Raw genomic sequence first — 20,981 nt, forward strand, 5'->3', positions numbered from 1 at the left:
GAGAACTACCAAAAAGATTATTTGAAGGTATACTTTGGTAGAGGGATTTTTAAATCAAAACTTCTGGGATAAAAGAACATTCATCAGATTTTTTTCTCTTGATATTTTCTTGCACTAATTGTTTAAAAGAGGAGCTTATAACTTTACTCACTCTATTTCCAGTACGGGAGGATTCTTAGGAACTGATTGTGCATGTTGTATAAAGTAACTAATAGACTCCTCGAATTCTACCCTTAAATACACTAAAAATCCCATTCCCTCTGCTACATCTTCTGAGGTAACAGTCAGACTTCCGGTTCCATCTGCGATTCCGTTGAACAATTTACAGGCACTAGAGTGAAACAGATCATCCTCTAGCCAGCGTAAGTAATACTTTTCTTGCTGTTCCATTTTATGCCAATTAAATGAGTTAATATTAGCAAATCCGTTAAAAATATTTACTAGATAAGTCATTAAACATTGTCCAGAGTCATCAATGACAAGTTTTAAGTATCCTTCGATTCCTGTTAAATTCACCAACTCAGTTGCATTTTTTATGTACGATTGAACATGTTTAAAGCTATACAACAAATCACGCAGGTTGTATGCAAATTGTTTCGATACATTTGCGTTTTGAAGCCATGTTTGTAAATTATCAAAAAATGTAGCATTGGCACTTGCAGGCAACCCAGAAAGTTCACGTAGTTTAAACAAACTATCAAGAGTTAATGAGCTGTCAGCTAACCTTTCAAAAAAATCGTCTGTATCCTGTAGGAAGGCTTCAAAGTTTTCATTATATAAATTGTTTAGAAATTCTAGCATTTCGTTTAAAACAAGACTGGTATTATCTGGATGTATGACAAATGTTATGTTGTCTAATTCGGATATAGGATTTGACTGCATTTCATACATAAAGTCAATTTCAAAAAATCGTGTCAGAGCTATCAGATCATAAAGAGGCCTGGGAGTAGTTGTTTGTATTGTTGTCATTATTGAAGTTGTAACATCGCTCCCGTTCCATGTATTGGACATTGATGTCGATGAAAAGTTTTCGTATGCTTCTGTTGTTTCCTCTTTCTGTTTTCTGGTCGGAGGATATTTATTAAGTACAGCCTTGACGTAAACTTCACTTCCTTTCATACATGTGGAATTAGAATTTTTCAAGCTATCTATAACGGTATCAAGTGAAGAGGCAGTGATAAACGCGTGATTGTTTTCTATATATGCAACAAAGTTAGTATCGTACCATTTCTTTTTATAGTCACCTGTATCCTTAAAAGCTGATACTGGTGCAATATTAAACTGCAGAAGATTATAGATATTATTTGTGACAAAATTAAGACATTTCCAAGAAAAAATAAGACCAGAAGGATCACCGGGGCCTTTAGTTAAACTATATGACACAGAACGAGCATCAAATTCTGAGAGTCCTTGACCGATAGTCCTGCCGGCTCCACCTTTTATAAATGCATGAGGTGGGGGTTGCTCTATTTTCACAAACATTGATTCTTCCATCCAGTCTGTCATGTTAGCAGGATATCCTATTCTTGCATACAAACGATAATATCCTATTTCATGTTGCCCTGGGTTAAAGTTGAACTTTACACTGAATTCATTTCCTCCAATCTGCATGCCTCTATTATCAGTTATGTTAGTTATCTTGTATAATGCAAAATAGGTGTGAATAATAGTTGCCGTTGTACACTTGTTTTTCGTCAGAAGATATATATCTACTTGTGCTGAGGTGTAGATTGACATAGCATTTTCTATTCTGAGAAATTTGTCGCTAAAGATTTGGTATGTAAGACATGGAGGCACTTCTGCAAATTACAGCAAAAATACATTAAAAGGCATTTAAAAACAAAAATATGTAAAGGAGAATAAAAATATGGCAAAAAGTTAAACTAAAGTATTGATTTCCAAAGCGAATTAAAGAGAGAGAGGGAGAGAAAGAAAGAGAGACGATGTATATTTCCTGTCCTTCAATCACTATCGACCCAACCTGAAATATAGGGTTTACTTATTGCATGAATATTGTGGAATATTGTCCGAGTAGAATTCTATATTGCACGATCTTGCGAGTGCAATATATGTTCTACGAGGGACAATATTCCCTTATATTCATGCAATAACCCTTTTATGTATAGCAATATAATATTTCAAAGTAAAAACTGGTTCAAATTAAGATTTTGTCGTTGATGACGTCATGAATTTTGAAGATTTATTGCACTAGTGCAATATTGGAATTTATTGCATGCTAACTTTTGGTAACTTTCTGTGGCAAATATAAATTACTTATTTACTTCATTCTTCGTCCTGAATCCACATGACCTATCTGCCGCTTTGCTTAATAAAATAAAAAAAACAGACAAGTAATAATCATAGGTATTCGTCGGGAGTTCAGGTATTTTTTTACACTATGATAACAACGTACGGAATAGTTCAGACTTTTAGTACCTGAATGAACTGTAATGTCAAATCTTTGTACCATCTGTTAAAATTCAAAATCAATATCATTTTAAGACAAATTATGATTTATTATGAAATCAACAATTTTTCTATATAAATGGAATGCCCATGGCTACAGATCATTCATTGATTAATAGATTATGGATGAATCATGACAAATAGGCCGATGCAGACCCTCTTTTTATAATTCGGTATACATTACTGGTGTTGTTGTGACTTCCTTTGATGCTTTTATTGTTTTAATCTAGATTTTTTTCTGAATGAATTTATCACATCTGAATATATGTCTCAAATGTTCACAACAATACATCAATCAATGTAATATATTCTCCACAATTCTCTCCTTATCAAAATCTTATTTACTAACTTTCATTTGGTTTTTGGTTTACAACTATACAAACATAACGTTTATTTTTTAATGTTTCAGAAACCAACCGTACAGGCAAATAATCAGTTATGATGACGCAATATTGATTGACATATAACCTCATTGTAAGTAAAATTGTTTGTAGGTACTTGTATTCCTTACCTCTGCAATTTCCTTCAGTTTGAGTTTCTCCTTTACAATAATGGCCTCCACATATATTTATTGGACTGTCACATTTTCGTGAGCGTTGATAAATACCAGTTCCGTATTTGCCAGAATAAGGTTTTTTACACTCCCCCCAAGCTCCCCATTCTCCCCATTGTCCTGCTACAGGTTCTAGTGAAAAAACATGAAATGCAGCTTATATTTTACGTTTATTGCATAGTCATTGCTAATTTTGATTCGTAGCAGCAAATGTCGAACTTACGTTATTATTTAAAGAACGGTGATGTCAAAATTGATCTTGTTTTGTTGGAAAATGTACATTTTCTGATTTCTCAAGTATTTTGTGAGGACTTAAGATTGTAAATGAGACCTAAATTATCTGCTATTTTACCACGTTTTGAAAGTCGGAATACATGTGAAAGTTGTAGAAAATTCATATTTTTTAAATAAAATTGTAACATGAAAGAGTCTTTAGATTTTGTGTATTCTAAAAGATCTTTGAAATAGTTAAGTATCCATATCTGATTCATGGCATCTCTAGAATATGTGGTTTCACAAAAACGAAGAAGCCCGGTTTTGATTGCTGATAACATTTATCTTAATAATTTAAACGGTGGTTTGTGGAGAACTGGAAGACACAGCAATATAACGTGGTTTGTCAGGACCCTTGTTTAATTTATGTAATGTTTACAATGGAGGAAGATCCAGTTAATAATCATTGGTTGAAATTCCAAGAAAACAAAGAACAGACCTTAAAATTATCCAGGACGCTTTCCTTGATAACTTGGTAAGTGTTGAAGTTTGATTAAACGTACAGTTTTCTGATAAATAAGATTATACGGAAATAAAATTAGACTGTGAATTCATTATTAACAAATACAAAATTATATACATCTTTTATTAGTATGAACAAAGATTAATCAATAGGGTCAAACAGATGACGTTTAAACCTCGAAATACATGTGAATTATCTACCCTTTTTTTGTTTTTTATTATATTATTTTTGTTTTATATCAGACTGAAAATAAGATAAAAATATGTAGATGTGACATTCTTAAAATATAATACTTCAACGAAAAAGCTTTTATTTTCTTGGAAAATATCAAAGGCTGATCAGTATACTTTTTGTGATTATCTACATGTCATATCATGGATTCATCCGATCAGAGCAAAGAATTCATTGATGTCTGCAGTATTTACGAAGATCAAGTTAATAAGTGTAGACAAAAATATCTATAAATCAGTATGTCCAATTTTGTTTTCAATTACAAAATCTTGACAACAACTAGTCGTATTACAGGATACTTTTACATTTGTATACGTTTTGAATAAGCTAATTATTTCCCTGTATATGGACTTGGACTCTCAGATAACTTTATAACTAGCAATGAGATATTAGAAGATGTGGTATAAGTGCGAATGAGACAACTCTCAGTCGAAGATACGCGGACAAAAATCATGGATAATTTGAGTTAAGTACCAGAATCTATGACAAACAAGACGATAGTTATTTGGAAATGATCAATTTCTGCAATCTTAGTAGCAACATAAAACTGCAACTGCATATTGGAAATACATTCCCAACTTCTTCGGTATTCAAGAGCATATAGCTGCTACTTCAACCTTGTAAAATGGCACCAGTGTCTAAATGTTTATCTACCAGGAGTATTTGAAAGCACGTATCGTTCTTTTTCAATAAATGTTCGCCGGAAAATACCAAGACCTTGGTGGTAAATATTCAGTATCAGAGTGAAACAATGGTCTTGATATTATACAAATATAGCCTTTGTATGAGGTCGATACAAGGATATATTGACCTGAAAGAAGTATATTGACTGAGGACGAAGTCCGAGGTCGATATACTTCTTTTGGTCGATATATCCTGTATCGACCTCATACAAAGTCTATATTTGTTATATTATTAATTTCCGACCATATTTGTATCAAAATCGTCATTTAGGTTTGTTGGAATTTTATAAATATTACATCAATTTGTCTCCTTACAATAACAACAGATTAGTTGTTATTTAATTTAGGGTTTTTTGACATCTTATGTATTTGAAGATTTTTTCCGTCAAATTATTGATCACAGATATCATGTGTTTCAAAACGTTAAACAATAATTATATCCTGAAATTCATTACACAAAGTATATCGATTTTTAGATATTCTAAAAATAACCGTGCGATATGTATTTTGCTGGTCAATATGCTTTTTGCTCTACGCCGTTTTCTCTCTACCTTCGAAAATATAGTTTAACATGTGACTATGCCTAAACGAATCAAATTTGTTAAATAATACGAATTAATAATATTAGTTGTTATTTCATTTACTTTTTATTTTTATCATCGTATGAAGATTGTTTTCGTCAAATAATTGATCACTGATATCATGTGTTTCAAAACATTTGTTAAACAATATCCTGAAATTCTTTACATGACGTCACAAAGTATATCGGTTTTTAGATAAATCTAAAAATAACCGTGCGATATGCTTTTTACCGGTCAATATGCATTGTGCTATCCGCCGTTTTTTCTCTACCTTCGAAAATACAGTTTAACATGTGACTATCGCTAAACGAATCAAATTTGTTAAAATATATGAATTAATAATATATACAGATAATGGGTACTGAAGATGTTACCATTATAAAAACGACTTCTAACAGATTTTTACTTTTTTGGAATATTTCTTTTACTGTTTATATTATTTTTTAGATGATATGCATTGATGTGGCTTGGTATTATTATTTACTACATATTCTTTGTTTCTTTTTTTTTTTAACAAAAAGGTTGTGTTAATCTGTCTCATCACATTGCTTCGGCACCTCAATGATTTAAAACATAACTCTCTTTAATTCACCGTTATTAAAATAAGTTTGCATATAAAGAATAATGTTTATACATTTTCAGAATAGACCTTTGTTGGATTGGAAAATCTTAAAAAATCTTTATCTCTTTTGATCAGATCTATCCTCTTATATTGTGGATAAAGGTTTAACATATTCAACCACAGCTCTGTTTTCTAAAGAAACTTACTGCATTTTTTTCTGAGTGTATCTGCTCCAAGATTATCAATACAATTTTTACCCTTATTGCATGGTGTAGGGTTATAACACTTCCGAAATCTAGTTGTTGCTCCTTTACAACGTTTTGAGCAATCATCCCATTCACTCCATAATGTGTAACCGCCATCAATTATATCTAAATAATGAATTACACTTATTATTTGTATCAATCCTCATTTTTCTATGTTCAGGATAATAATATTAGTAAAGTAGACGTACGTATCGGTAAAGTATATATACAAAAGGTTTAGGCAGAGAACATTATCCAGTCACATTTTATTTTATTATGTTTTTGATTTTGTTTTCTTTATAAAGGTAACAGTAGTATATCGCTATTCGAAACTCAGTAATCGATAGAAAAAAAACAAATCCTGGTAACAAACTAAAACTGAGTGAACGTGTTTCTTTATCATATTTCTTTATCATTACCAAACTATGATGCGGGTGGCTTATATTGACACTTTGTTAATTGCAGCTTATTGGTACCATGTTTGGTTGAACTGTATTTTCTTACATTGAATATAATAAAACACTTTTTGTGAAACACTTTAAGTTGTCAATTCTAACGTCTATCTTTGTTTAGTCGTTCTGTATTAGAATAGTGTAAATAAATATATTTTTTTTTAAACTTTTTGTATAAAGTAATTCGCTTATCAGAAGAAAAAATTAGTAGTCCCCTAAAACCTATTTATGAATGAAGAACATATTAAAACAGGTATTCAAATATAACCTTAGGACTGATTAACTTAATTTTGTTATATGATTTTGATATGAGTTAAAGCAGATCAAATTTTCAATGTGTTTGTTATTATGTATAATATTATTACCAGACATATATGATCACTTCGATTTATGTACATAAATGTATAAATGTTTTCCCAGATCCAATAAAATGTAAATCAACTATTTGGAAGATTATTTACCTAAATCGTTCAGAACAAATGTCCACCACTTTTTCACGTCCATCAAAATAAAACATACACACAATTTGTTCTGTACCTGTCATTACCACACGACAATTTGAAATTGTCGGTTTGGATCTATTTGTCTAACAGAAAAATAGAAAATCACCTCGAGGTTTGATGCTATTTGTGATGTTCAGATTATTTTTTTGCATGCAGTGTTCAATAGACTGTCGGGCTTTGTTTTCATTGTTATGTCGATCTCTCCCCATTTCATGTGTTTTAATGGTTCCTTTTGTATCGTGGTCTACTTTTACAACGACTTACCTTTTGTAAGCAAACATTGTCTTTGTTCCGTACTTGAAGAAACTTTTCCAGTTTTTGTGTCGTTTGTTTTTTTATCTCTTGTCTGTATTCCATTGCAGTTTTGATCTGGACTTGAACTATCTTTGTTACACGAGGACCAATCGGTCATCGATAGAACTATTATTTTAGCTTCAGAGATTACTATTAGATCTACAAATAACAGACTATATATAGTGGCTGTCATTTAAATGTCAATTATATGCCACTGCTGGTCGACGTTTCGTCCACGAGGGTATCACCAACCCAGTAGTCAACACTTTGGTGTTGAAATGAATATCAAAAATATGGTCATCTTTATGAATTTCCTGTTTACAAAACTTTGAATTTTCCGAAAAACTACGAATTTTCTTATCCAAGGCATAGACAACTTTAGCCGTATTTGGCAAAACTTTTTGGAATTTTGGATCTTCAGTGCTCTTCAACTTTGTACTTGTTTGGCTTTATAAATATTTTGATATGAGGGTCACTGATGAGATTATGAAGACGAAACGCCGGTCTGTCGTACTTAATTATAATCCTGGTACCTTTGATACTATATGCTACAGTTGACTTTGGAAATAGGAAATCAAGCAATGATCGAAATTCATAAGTATAAGACCGATGGACGACAACACCTATAACAAAAGTAAGCAGAAGAAAACATAAAAAGAGTTCAAACAATCCTGCACAGATTCTAAAAATTCAGTAACACAAGTTTATATGTGGTTTTTGGAGCTAGATCAAATTTAATAACGACCAATACAGAATTATGTATCTAAGACTATTATCTTTCCTTTTGTGAAACATTCACCGTATCTGACTTATCTCTAAAAGGGGAAACACGACGAGTGACAATGAGAATAATTCATACTGTATGAAACTCGTCTATTTTATTTTTTTGGACTTTTTATGCTTAGGAATTCCGACCCTATTAAAGATATCAAAATAAAATTTGTCTGAAATCTTTTTAAAAACATATTTAATCTCATATTCCCTAACCGACCCTTTTGTCTCTCGTATTCGAGTCCTTGTTTTTAGATAACAGAAATAATATTAATTACGTATAGATGACGACTGAAACTTATACACCTAAAATGATGAGAAATGTTCATTTAGGCATTGGCAGTTCGTTAAAGACAGAACAATATTTCTCAAAGACGTTTTTTTTTTTTTTTTTTTTCATTTTAGATTTATACACTCTGGTAAATTCAGTACTGATCAATTCTTTTTTTTTTTTCAAATTTGTTTGTTTTTTCAATGATTAGGATAATAACGCTATAATCAAAATAACCTGTGTCTGTATCACTAATGTTTGCCATTTACAAACTTGTTTCATTTATATCCAATATAGAAGGAAAAATAACTCTCATATGAGAACTAAATACCGCTTCTGTTAAAATAAAATAAAATGACAAAACGAGCAACTTAGAAAATAATGTGTCGGTTTCTTCTATGGTTGCAAAGTATAAGACAAACAGTAATTCAAACGCGCGTCTGGTGCATTAACTTATTATTCTGGTACCTTTGATAACTATTTACACCACTGGGTCGATGCAACTGTTGGTGGACGTTTCGTCCTGGAGGGTATCACTAGCTCAGTAGTCAGCACTTCGCTGTTGACATGCATATCAATTATGTGGTAATTTAATATTTTTTCTTATTAACAAAGGTATGATTTTTTCAATATACTCAGTATTTTCTTATCCCATGCATATATGACCTTAGCCGTATTTATCATTTATTTTTGATTTTTTGAGTTTTATGCTCTTCAAATTTGTACTTGGTTATCTTGATACATATTTTGATCTGAACGTCACTGGGGAGTCTTATGTAGAAATAACGCGCGTCTGGCTTGTTAAATTATAATTCTGGTACCTCTGATAGCTATACTAAGAGAAAACTCTTACACGAAAATATGTTTTCACTTTAGCTGTGTCAGCTTTAAAAACGTATAAACAGTTCGATGTCCTATACAAATATGCAAGTAACATCTTGAAAAACAATAAAACAGCAAAGACAAAATTTCATAGGAAGGAAAACAATATTTATAACAAAATCAATAGCTCTAACAACGGTAGAGTTGTAAGACCTAATAGTGCAACAGTAATCCTAATTTTATAGATGTGTTTTTGAAGAATATTTTGCTTGACTGAAGTTCAGAATTTTACAATGTTTGAATCTAAAGGAGGAAGTACATCTATTATCAGCGATAATTTAATGTTTTAAAGCGTTTTAATCATTATATCATTAAAACTACGTTTTTTATGTACTATATTTATGTTTGTTATCATAATTATCTCATTTTTATAACTGTATAAGTTTAATTACTCGACACGCTTTTATGTCCTTTTAAAATTTAACATCGATATACTGTGGCTACGAAAATGCATATGTACAGCATTATAACCGTTTATTGAGGTATAATAATTTGTATTATGATAATGGCTTTGTATGTACAAGTGGAATGTTAATATTTGTTTTGACAGAATTTTCATGTTGCAAACATGCGCAGACTTACTTGAATTGTAAGTAGAAATTCATTGCTTCCAATATTAACATATCGATGTAAATACATGTACATATCGAGGGTTAATGTTACAGAACAGACAATTGATAATGATTATGGTACATCTTATAAAGATGAAGAATCATTAAACTTCGTTCATCATGTTAATTCTTTTAAATTTTGATTGGATTACAATGTTACAGTGCTTCGGCCCAATATATTATTTCATATTGATTAACATACAATATTTGTGTGATACTTTCTTTCATTAAACAAAGTGTTTTTTTCTACAAATATTGCCTTTTTGTGCCAAACAGATTATTTATATATTAATTCCAAACTGTTGCAAATAATTTTACGGCAAATCGACATGTAGTATGAGTGCCAATGAGACAACCTTCCATCGAAGTCACAATTTGTAAAAGTAATCAAATATAGTTCAAAGCAGGTATTCAACACGGAGCCTCCTTAAAAAACAAAAATTATATTGATAGCATTTATGTGTATATTACACATATAATGCAAAGATTTATTTCAACGATACCGTCCCAATTTTGGGATAACAATTGCATTATGTATATATATTCTAATAAATTAATTTTATTCGTAAAATTATGGATCCTTACGAAAATATAGTCTAACCTAGTGACACATCCAATATATCCGTGTAATGTGTAAATCGTATAAAGTAAAGTCAAATTTAAAGAGAAAAAGGAAGATCTGGTATGATAGCTGATGAGAAAACTCTCAACCACACACCAATTGACGTGGTCATTATTTTATTAAACAAACTACTTAAAATTTAATCTGGTGATAGTAAAAGAGAAAAACATATTGCCAGAGGGACATCCAAACTCATAATTCTGACGAATGAATTGACAGCGCAATGACTAAAAAGAAAAAAAGGCAAACAGACAAAAGAATACACGCTATAGCGCTATGAACCAGGTTTAATCCACCATTTTCTACATTTAAAAATGCGTTTACCAAGTCAGGAAAATGACAATTGTTGTCCATTCGTTTTTGATGTGTTTTGTCATTTGATTTCGCCATGTGATTAAGGACTTTCCGATTTAATTTTCCTCTGAGTTCAGTTTTTTTTGGTTTTTTATACACCAAACACAACACCAAAAAGAATGAGCATCAAAAACTTGATGTAATCTAAAGTGTTCAGAAAGAATAAACAGATACTCCTCACATGTGTCACCCGCCGTGTTGCTCATTTTAGTATAGCCCCGATAATAAATTTAATTCAGAAGGTCACTTTCGAGAAAAGCAGACGGCACTATACATTTGTAGTTACGATATTAAGAATAAATCCGCTATTATCTGTGAAAAGGTATTTTTTTGTAATTATTTTATTTTTGATGAAACATGTGGTATTATATACTACAGTATTCGATACACATTATAAAAAATAAAGTAATACCTGAAAGATCAATTAAGTCATATGGATATAAAAAGATATAAATATAAATATTACCAATGATTTTGTCAATTAATTGAATAAATGAAATTAAAGCTGATTCTGTGAAAAGGTAATGTCAAGGTCAATCAACTCGTGATTAAGACGATGATACTTGAAACTTTTGATTAAAAAGCTTCCATGAAAGCAGCAATCCTTTTTTCAACGAAATCATGATAGAAAAAAACAAGAATATCGTTTCAACTGGGAGATATATACTCCGTATAGTTAAATAACTGCATTTAGGTTATACTCATATTAAATTGTATCATGTTGCTTAGCATTTTGTCTTTGCAACCAGTAATCTTTTTTTATAATTAATTACAGTTACTGACTTGGTAGGCAAATACTTTAAAATAAAACTGGTTTTCCATATATATTGTTAATTACTAAAATTAAATGGTAACTGAAGAAGCAAAATAATATTTTAGAAAACATCTATAATTGATAAGTTGGAAAGGTATTAGATAACCAATTACTGTAAAATTATAAAACATTACAAAATCTGATACAGTTCAATTCAAACAGACTGAAAATATTCATTTTAAATTACACATTCATGTTTATTAATGTTATTTCAATATTCCATGTTTTGGTGCATCACATGTATCCATAAAATAGATATGTGTCGATCAAATAAAAACGTAAGTAGATAAAATATCGTAAAATCAAAACTATAAATGAAAATACGGATATGTTATCGATATTGTGCATAATTATTACATTCGATCAATTTTAGCTGTTAAAATATTTGTTAAATATTGTAAATTAAAGTCTTGATACAATGCAATCAACAACAGAACTTAAATTCAAATTTACATTTACTATTTATATGGTTTCTGTCGTCAGTCTTGTTTTTTTGTTAATTAATTTGATAAAACACCTGAAATAAAATTAATTTGGCTCTTCTTATTTTCTTTAATTTTTGATATAAAGTATTTACTTTGACCCTTTGCAAAAAATATAAAAGTTTCAAAAAATTTAAACCAACCGTTTTATCAGATAAATTACACTGGTTATATAGCAGTTTGACAAAAACTTATTTTGATCATTGAGAAGCGTATCATTCCCTTTATAACACAACGGCATGCTGATTTTAAAGAATTGTCTCCCTGTAGTGTTAGGTACTACCTTAAACCTAACTAGTTTCATACTTTACGATTTATAGTATGGGGTTTGTTCAAATAAGGCTGAATAGTTCTCTATAGCTGCTGACACCCGGCTTCATTTGATTACCGGTTATATTTGTCTCATAAGTCATTACTTTTATGAATAAAATATGCTGCAAAAAGCAAAATTATAAAAGACTGACCTCTGAGGAAGTCGGAAACGGAAAGTCCCTAATCAAAATCAAAATCTCAAACGAATGGATAATAGCTGTCATGATCCTGACTTGGTATAGACATATTCTGATCGAGACTTGACCGAGCATAACAAAAACCCAATTTAATAGAGTAACAGGTTTCTGGTTCAGAAAAATTGGTATCGTTAATGTTATTACTACCACTGGGTCGATGCCTCTGCTGGCGGACTGTTAGTCCCCGGGGGTATCACCAGCCCAGTGGCCAGTACTCCGGTACTGTCATGAAATTACGGATTTTTTGTGTTATAAAATTTGCTGTTACAAAATGTTAAATTAAGGAATGTATCTCCTTCATGCAAAGGTCTGATTCCTTAAACGGAGTTGGCTATAATTGTTTTAATTTTTGGATTATAGCTCTTCATCTTTTATATAAGCTTTGGATTTTACATATTTTGGCCACGAGCATCACTGAAGAGACATGTATTGTGGAAATGGGTATCTGGTGCAGAAAAATTTGTACCGTTAATGTTATTGAGTATTTATCAAAATTCTTACATTAAAGAAAGAACGAGATACCATATGAAGAACTAAGAATGGAAGTAAGAAAAATCAACAGTCCACAAAACACGTAATTAAAAGATTTTGATACGGATTAACTTATTATATTTTTTAACATTTAAAACGCATCAAAAATACTGGTAACTTTTTTATGTATTTAATTTGAATGTTTAAAATTTACAGTACAGAACATGGCAACATCAATTATATTCCATTCTAACATGGGAGGTCTAACTTATTTGTTAGTATCCATCAAGAACTAAACGTACGATAGAAGTTGTGGCACTCAAACATCGATACAAGAATTGCATAAAAAAATAAACAATTGGTTACTTTATATATTCATATCAAATCCACCTTCTTCGCTTGAATCAAAACAAAAGAAGGCAAAATTAGGTAAATACATATACAAACATTAAAACTACAAATTCATTTTTTTGCCAGATATAAAAGAGGGACATAAGATATCAAAGGGACAGTCAAACTCATAAATCGAAAATAAACTGACAACGCCATGGCTAAAAATGAAATGGACAAACATACAAACAATAGTACACATGACACAACATAGAAAACTAAATCTAATTCTATAAAAGATGTATTAAGTCGACATCGTAGACATGTTCTTTTTGTACAATATGTATTCCTATTATACTGCTATCAGTCTGCCGGTTAGAACAGTTGTCACGTTATTGTGTCACTTTACAAACGGTTGTAATAGTTCAATGGTTTAATTGTAAAACTTTTGGGGATGTAACATTAAAATTTAGATTATTTAAAGTAGCTTTACAACAATGAAACAGAAATCAAAAGGATCGCTTGGGAAACAGTACAGAGGTAAGTGTTAACAATTGTGTATTAAAGGAGGAGCGAAAGATATCAAAGGGACAGTCAAACTTATGAATAAAATATAAACTGACACCGCTATGGTTGAAAAAAGAAAAAGACAGACAGACAAATAATAGTACACAAGACACAACATAGAAAACTATAGACTAAGCAACACAAAACCCCATAAAAACTGGAACTATTGAAGTCATTAATAAATGAGAAAAGTTGGACCAGGGTTATACATGAATACTAGTATGAAAATGTTAAAAAAAAAAGTTATCACAGCGTACATATATACTTTAAAAATTACGATTTTGTTCTATTTTTTCTTAAATGTGGACCTATTTTATTTTTACATATTTTATTTTTATGATTTTATTAGTGTTTCAATTTTATGCATTTGCAAATGAAACAATATAATATATTTTTTTTATCTAGTTAGTTAAATATGAAGGTGTATTAAAAGTCGACATCATTGTTCTCTTATATTAAATTTATATCCAAGTTATGATGAAACTAACTCACCTGTCAGCAGATACAGCAGTAAAAAGATTCTCCTCATTTCAAATCTTTATTCAAAGTCCAGAAAAAGTTAATACTGAAACTCACATAATGGTGCTCTCACTTTATTTATCAAGTATGGTAAGTTATATGCTTAATTCATTTCCAATTCACTTTTGAAATGAATATTGAATTTTCAGGCGAACCAATAGCTATCCTGTGCTAGTGATAATTAATCTATTAAATTATGGAAACAAAATTTACAAACATAGTAAACACATGTTGTTATTGTCAGTTACATTTGAATTTAATCACACTTTTCGAAATTTAAAAAAATATATTTAATTTTTGAAGCATATTGTGTTGATGACTGGTAACTTAAGGATGAATTATTTTGATTTTTCAGTCTAGTTGAAATCTCGTCATTTAATAATCTTTAAAACTTGTGATTCAAGTGGAAAATATAAATGAATTTAATAAATATCATAATCATACTAAACACTGTCAATAAATGTATTAACAATAAGTAGTTTTTAAGTAATAAAGTTTTTCAAATTTTATTACCAATCAAGCCAGTCTTTTTAGCCAAATGTTGAGAAAATGAATGACATGTACATTCCATATTACTTTTTTTCAAATTTCTTAAATATGTATTTTGTCAATCATTTAGAACAAAGAAGTTGAAATAATATGCAAATTGTATTTAAAACAGAGAAAAATCTCAAAAATTGACAGCACGGTAAATTTGACAGGAAAAAGGATAAAACTTTCTTATATTAACACCTATCTTTAGTTTTTTAAAGTTAAATTTATTCAGACTGACAGTATGATAAAAATGTAATTGTGGAATTGTGATTTTTTCACAATAATAGCCAAAACATGGATGAAAATTGATAAAGAATGGGATACTTTCAAAGGGACGTACCAAAAAAAGAATATGAAATATGATTTTTTTCTTCGTCATTTATTTTTTTGCTGTCATATAAACCCAAAAAATCAGGTTAGGAAAAAAGTTTCATTTTAGAAATGATTGGGAAAGCAATCCAATGACACATAACACGAACGGACACATAAAGGTCAGCATTGTGACAGGTGTTATATAATATGTTAAATTATAAATTGCAAGAATACACAATTTGCCATCAAACGGAATTCACTAACGGCATATAACATCATTATATAACACTAGGAATATTATCATCTTAGATGTAGTTGGCAAAATGTTTTTTTTTTTAATTTTGGGTCCTCACAGGTCTTCAACATCGTTCTTTATTTGGCCTTTAAATTATTCAAATTCGAGCGTTCATAATGAGTCTGTTGTGAACAAAACGTGCATATGACGTTTCTATGACGAATTCATTACATTATATTACATTAAGCAACCAATAGCTATCTAAAAGAAAATAACTCGTTAGAACAACTGTAAAAATGTCCACTAAAAAAGTGAAATTATGATCAGTACAGAAAACGCATAAAACAACAGAACAAAATAAGGTGTAACTGGAAGTAAGTCTTATGTCTCCTTTCTGAAACATATGCCTACAAAGATACTACACTTAAAGTACAATAAGCCTTAAACATATACATACATTTTTACATAAAAATTATATATGTTTATGATTTGTTATTAAACTTATCTCAGTATCAATCAGAATAATTCACGCTCATTGAACACTCACTAAACGTCACCCATGCGATAGCTATTATACCTGATATGCATTTTATTTGAAATAAAGGTTTATCTATAGCATCTATAAATTAAGAATTAAATATTAATTGCGCACCTTTTTAACTACAGTTAATATCTCGATTTTTAATCGGAATTATATAACAATCAGCTTTTCTTTTGTCAATATGCATACACCAGAAATATTTCAATATTTTTTTCTTGTCACAAATACGTATATATTTAAAAAATGACTGGTTGTCTTTCAAAACTATTGTTCAAATAGATAAAAGCAAAATACTGAATAGACCATAAAAACGAAGTGCACTTTAATCAGTTTTAAAAAGAGTCCACGATACGAATGATAATTACACATTAATTATGCATATCATATTTCAGAACCATCTTACATGTTTTTCTTTTCTGTTTTCTGTTTTAATGAATTACTAGTATATGTTTACACATTTTGGACTGTTTGGTCCTCATTTTTGTCATATTAACCACATATGTATGTTTAAATTGATCACCAGACTTTGTCAATATAACGATACAATAAACAACTGTAATACACCTTAGAGGTATAGCTAGTTATAAAAGCAGATCTAACCCACGATTTTCCTCGGGAAATTCCAGTACTAAGTCAGGAAAATGAAATGTTTTTCCTTTTGTTCCGTTGTTTGATAAAATCTTAGTTTTATTATGACAGTTGTTATGGATTTCTCCCTTTTTCAATTCACCTTGTAATACGCTACTTTTTAATTCTTCTGTATTTTGTCTTAATTTATTTGAAGAAATACATTTCCCTGTCTAAAGCTCTATAGCTGAGGTTTATCTGCAAACTAATTGCTTTGATTAAATTACCTTAGTTTTTTTTTAATCAGAAGTGTTTGTCGTTTGTAACAGAAATCGTTTGATAAATGAATATACTGTAAATTCAGAAATAATTACGATGTTTTTATTATTGCAAAAAATGCAAAAGATTTATAGTCACAATAATTTAAACCTGCTTTTTGAAATTTTCATATGAATAACAGAGGATTTTTCTCAATATCGCAAAATAAAAAAAAAAACCATTGTAGTCTAAAACGACAAAATCACAATAATAAATGCACGCAATAATTTGTGAATTTACAGTAAATTTAGGTGAGGGTACTCAAAACATCGATCAATAAATACATCCAAGCAATTTGTGTTTTGAAAAAAGACAACCGTTATCAAAATGATGATTGAAATAACATATGAGGTTCACATTGACATTATTTGATTAGTATATATCAGAATGTTTTAATAAATCTGATAGAAGGTTAAGGAAATAAAGGGGTTACAAATGAGAAATGTTACAAAAGTAAAGTATGTTTGTAGGATAAAATCCACATAATGACATTGGGAAAAAAAAGTTCTTGAAATGAATTAGGGGATACAAGTATGTTGTTGTAAGTAAATTCTTATACTTGAACTCCCAGTTCCAAATTTGACAAAACATTTTGATGTTTGTTATCTATAGTGGAAGATATTAGCAAGCAAAATTGAGAGAAGTGTGAAATGATGAAAGCGTGAAAATTAGCATGAAGCATATCATTATTATATACATTTTAAGAAAAAAAACTGCTGGCCATAAAAAAATCATTTTTTCAAGATGGCCACGACCTTTTTCAAAAATGACTGTCTTTCCAGTTTGAAAATACTTATTTTACTGGGAAGCTTTTTTTCCCTTTTTCAAGTGAAACATCAGGTTTGATGGCTATATATTCCTTGAATGTGACGTATTTAATAGAAATAAATATTTGACTTTTCAGTGTTTGTGCATGCACGAAAATGTAACAGAATTCACAAATAAAAATTTTAACTATTCACCATTTACTTGGTGCTTTTGGATTTTTATTGATATTATGAACTGGTTTGAAAACATTTTAATGTTATCAAACAAAAGCATTTATCAATTTTGCGCGTGTTTAAACTATTTTTAGACATAGAGAGTGAATTTCATTCATTACCAGGGCACAATGATGTAAATTGTAGTTCATCTAACAGACGAGGATTTGAATTTCGTAAACATAGTTCGTCATTTAATTACTCTAAAAATCTATGCTGTTTAACCCCGCCACATTATCTATGTATGTGCCTGTCCCAAGTCAGAAGCCTGTAATTCAGTGGTTGTCTTTTGTTTATGTGTTACATATTTGTTTTTCGTTAATTTTTTTTTACATAAATAAGGCCGTTAGTTTTCTCGTTTGAATTGTTTTACTTTATCTTATTTGGGGCCTTTTATAGCTGACTATGCGGTATGGGCTTTGCTCATTGTTGAAGGCCGTACAGGGACCTATTGTTGTTAATGTTTGTGTCATTTCGGTCTTTTGTGGAACGTTGTCTCATTGTCAATCATACCACATCTTCTTTTTTATATTACCAATTTAAGTACATGTAATAAAATTAACGGTACCAACTTTCTTGCACCAGATGCGCATTTCGACAATACATGTCTCTTCAGTGATGCCACTGTTTGAAAACACGCCAATTCAGTTGGATTGATCGAGCATTCGATGGATAAGGTAAAAAAAAAAGTGTTTAATTTTCAAAATCCCGGCCAAATACAATTATAGTTGAAGAAAACCCACATGGCTAGGCAAATTTATTAGGATTGGCCAGATTTGTACGGAGAAGATGAATTTATCGTTAGATTTGGTGAATAGTACATTGAAATGGCTTGATTTAAAAAGAAATGGTGATATTTTACAAAAAAAGTGGATGGACTTGTGCCCTCGCTGAAGCCGATACTGCAACACATAGAACGTCATATTGCTTTCATGTATATTCAAATGTACCTAGGACTAGACAGGCGCATCTGATAACTATGTGTGTTTTCCTTGAATCATTCATGTCTAAACGCAGAAAATATAGTTCATGACTCTGTGTCGTTCAATTATTTGTGGACTGTATTAAGGAAAGAGAGTCGTCTCGACCATACATGTAGTTGATTTTTTGGCATTCAATTATGAATCTATAAGAACTTCTTGAGCTATCGGTCGTACGCTCAGTTTATGAGTCAGATATCGTACATCACAATCAGTCCATATCAAGCATGACACCGGTTGTTTTCTGTCCAGATCGTATTAATTATGCTCGATGGTTACTTATACATCCCAGAGATATGGCTTCCCTTCACGAATATCACCAACAAGGTGGCAATGGAATTTGCAAAATGTAATTTCATGGTACGTAGGCCAGTCAGTTGTTTTCTAATATCACAACTGATCAGGCACAAAAACAGAATAAAGCAATTGTGAAGGGCGATGTCGGTACATTTGTACCACCGACGATCTCTTTTAATACGATGGATAGTTAGAAGTCAGTAGACTGGTAGATGAATTTGAAAGATCTAGTGGTTTGAGTCATTCGTTAACAGATGAAAGACACCATAAAGACTCTAATAAACACAAAAGGATTTCTTTGAAAAGTATCAAAGGCTTTCAAAAGTGATGATAGAGTTTGGAAATCTATTTTTTTCTTTTTCTAGAACAGTTATCAGATTGGTACACAATTGACTCTTTTAATGAAATTGTGTTGACTCAGAGGCCGTATATAAACACCAAAATATTGGTTCCGAACAATATGCAGATCTGTTGAAGCAAAAGCAAAACGACGGAAAATCTGCGTTTTAAAATCAGATAAAAAAAGAACTATTTTCTTTTAAAGCCGTCAAATGAAACTAGAAATGTCCTTGTCAAAAGAAAAAGCTGCAGAACATGAATAGTGATTCCGATCTCTTTTATAGACTTTTAACTTCTTGTTATAGTAGACAGTTTGACTTGGACGACTTCTTTATCCATGAAAACCCAATTGCTTCTTTGTTTTTGTCTATGGATGTCACAGTGTTATTAGATTGCAGCAAATTGGTATGCTTAAAACATTATGCAATTTGCCATCAACTGATTCGAATTCGGAGCATTTAGCGTTAGTTGGCCACCTATAGTTAATTCTTGGCCACCATGTGCAAAATAGATGATGCTTATGCAAAGGTTGTCATGCTGCCTTACATAAAATCTTGCACTGATAAATATTTCAGAGTAAACGTTGTATTTGATGTTTACTAAATTATTGGTGTAAAGGCTTGACCCAGAAAAGATACGTGTGCTGGTGCTAGACGGAAAGTTGTTGGTTCTGGAAGAGCGTCAATGGTTTGGAGTAGTCTCTATGAAGATAACAACAAACCGTAATTGTGCAAGTGTCTAGCCGACATGATTGCTTATCTTACTGAAGGTGAGATATTCTTTTCAATTTCAATGCGGATACTTCACATGGCCAACTATACATTTATAACCACGAACCAGCAGATACACGTATGTTTGTCCATGATAAGTTTCTTGACGAAAATAGTTGATAGAAGTAAATTTAGGTAGAACGGACACAGATTTAGTAATATTAGGGATTGCAGATCTCGCAGTATTAGTTATAGGCAAAATGGTGATAGTTTTTTGAAGGAATAAAGACATAAGGAGGCTTCATGTTCATGACATATAAAATGATAAATGTGAATGTGACACTGTGTCAGCATTTGGTGAGAAAGTGTAGAGATCAGCTTGGCAGATATAGGAAGTATTCACGGATGTAACGAATGTTTTTCTCTGAATAGAGACACAGCCATGGCCATCATAGAAGCATTTTCTTGCATCATGTACGGCAACATCAACATTTGCTGTTTACAAGGCACACTTTGAATTATTTGTCAGGAAGTAACGCCCTTATGAATGACATGTGATATGTGCTATTCGGCCTACCAGAGGTTCTCTTCCGGAGCACATCAAAAGAGAAGCATATCAAGGTGGATTCTACTGGATGTATGCATTCAGCGAATGTACG

General features: G+C 30.8%; 1 protein-coding gene across 1 annotated transcript; it reads right to left on the reverse strand.

The window, feature by feature from the left end:
• Positions 1-3,993: 3,993 nt before the first annotated feature.
• LOC134726713 (A disintegrin and metalloproteinase with thrombospondin motifs adt-1-like) lies at positions 3,994-14,593 on the reverse strand. The gene is made up of 4 exons (XM_063591129.1): positions 14,483-14,593; positions 7,277-7,465; positions 6,019-6,183; positions 3,994-3,998 (listed from the first exon to the last, which is right to left on the reverse strand). Exons 1-4 carry the CDS (start codon positions 14,517-14,519, stop codon positions 3,994-3,996), a joined length of 396 nt encoding a protein of 131 aa, XP_063447199.1. The 5' UTR covers positions 14,520-14,593.
• Positions 14,594-20,981: the final 6,388 nt, after the last annotated feature.

This window comes from Mytilus trossulus, chromosome 7, assembly GCF_036588685.1.
Source record: "Mytilus trossulus isolate FHL-02 chromosome 7, PNRI_Mtr1.1.1.hap1, whole genome shotgun sequence".
In the NCBI taxonomy this organism is placed as follows: Eukaryota; Metazoa; Mollusca; class Bivalvia; order Mytilida; family Mytilidae; genus Mytilus; species Mytilus trossulus.

What these genes read in the sequence shown, in the direction of transcription:
- LOC134726713 (XM_063591129.1), bottom strand. Translation starts at nt 14,519, where the DNA reads ATGAGGAGAATCTTTTTACTGCTGTATCTGCTGACAG. An exon ending in ACTGCTGTATCTGCTGACAG is followed by an intron (nt 7,466 to 14,482) that starts GTGAGTTAGTTT and finishes TGTTATTTGTAG; the next exon opens with ATCTAATAGTAATCTCTGAA. An exon ending in ACAATGTTTGCTTACAAAAG is followed by an intron (nt 6,184 to 7,276) that starts GTAAGTCGTTGT and finishes TTCATTATTTAG; the next exon opens with ATATAATTGATGGCGGTTAC.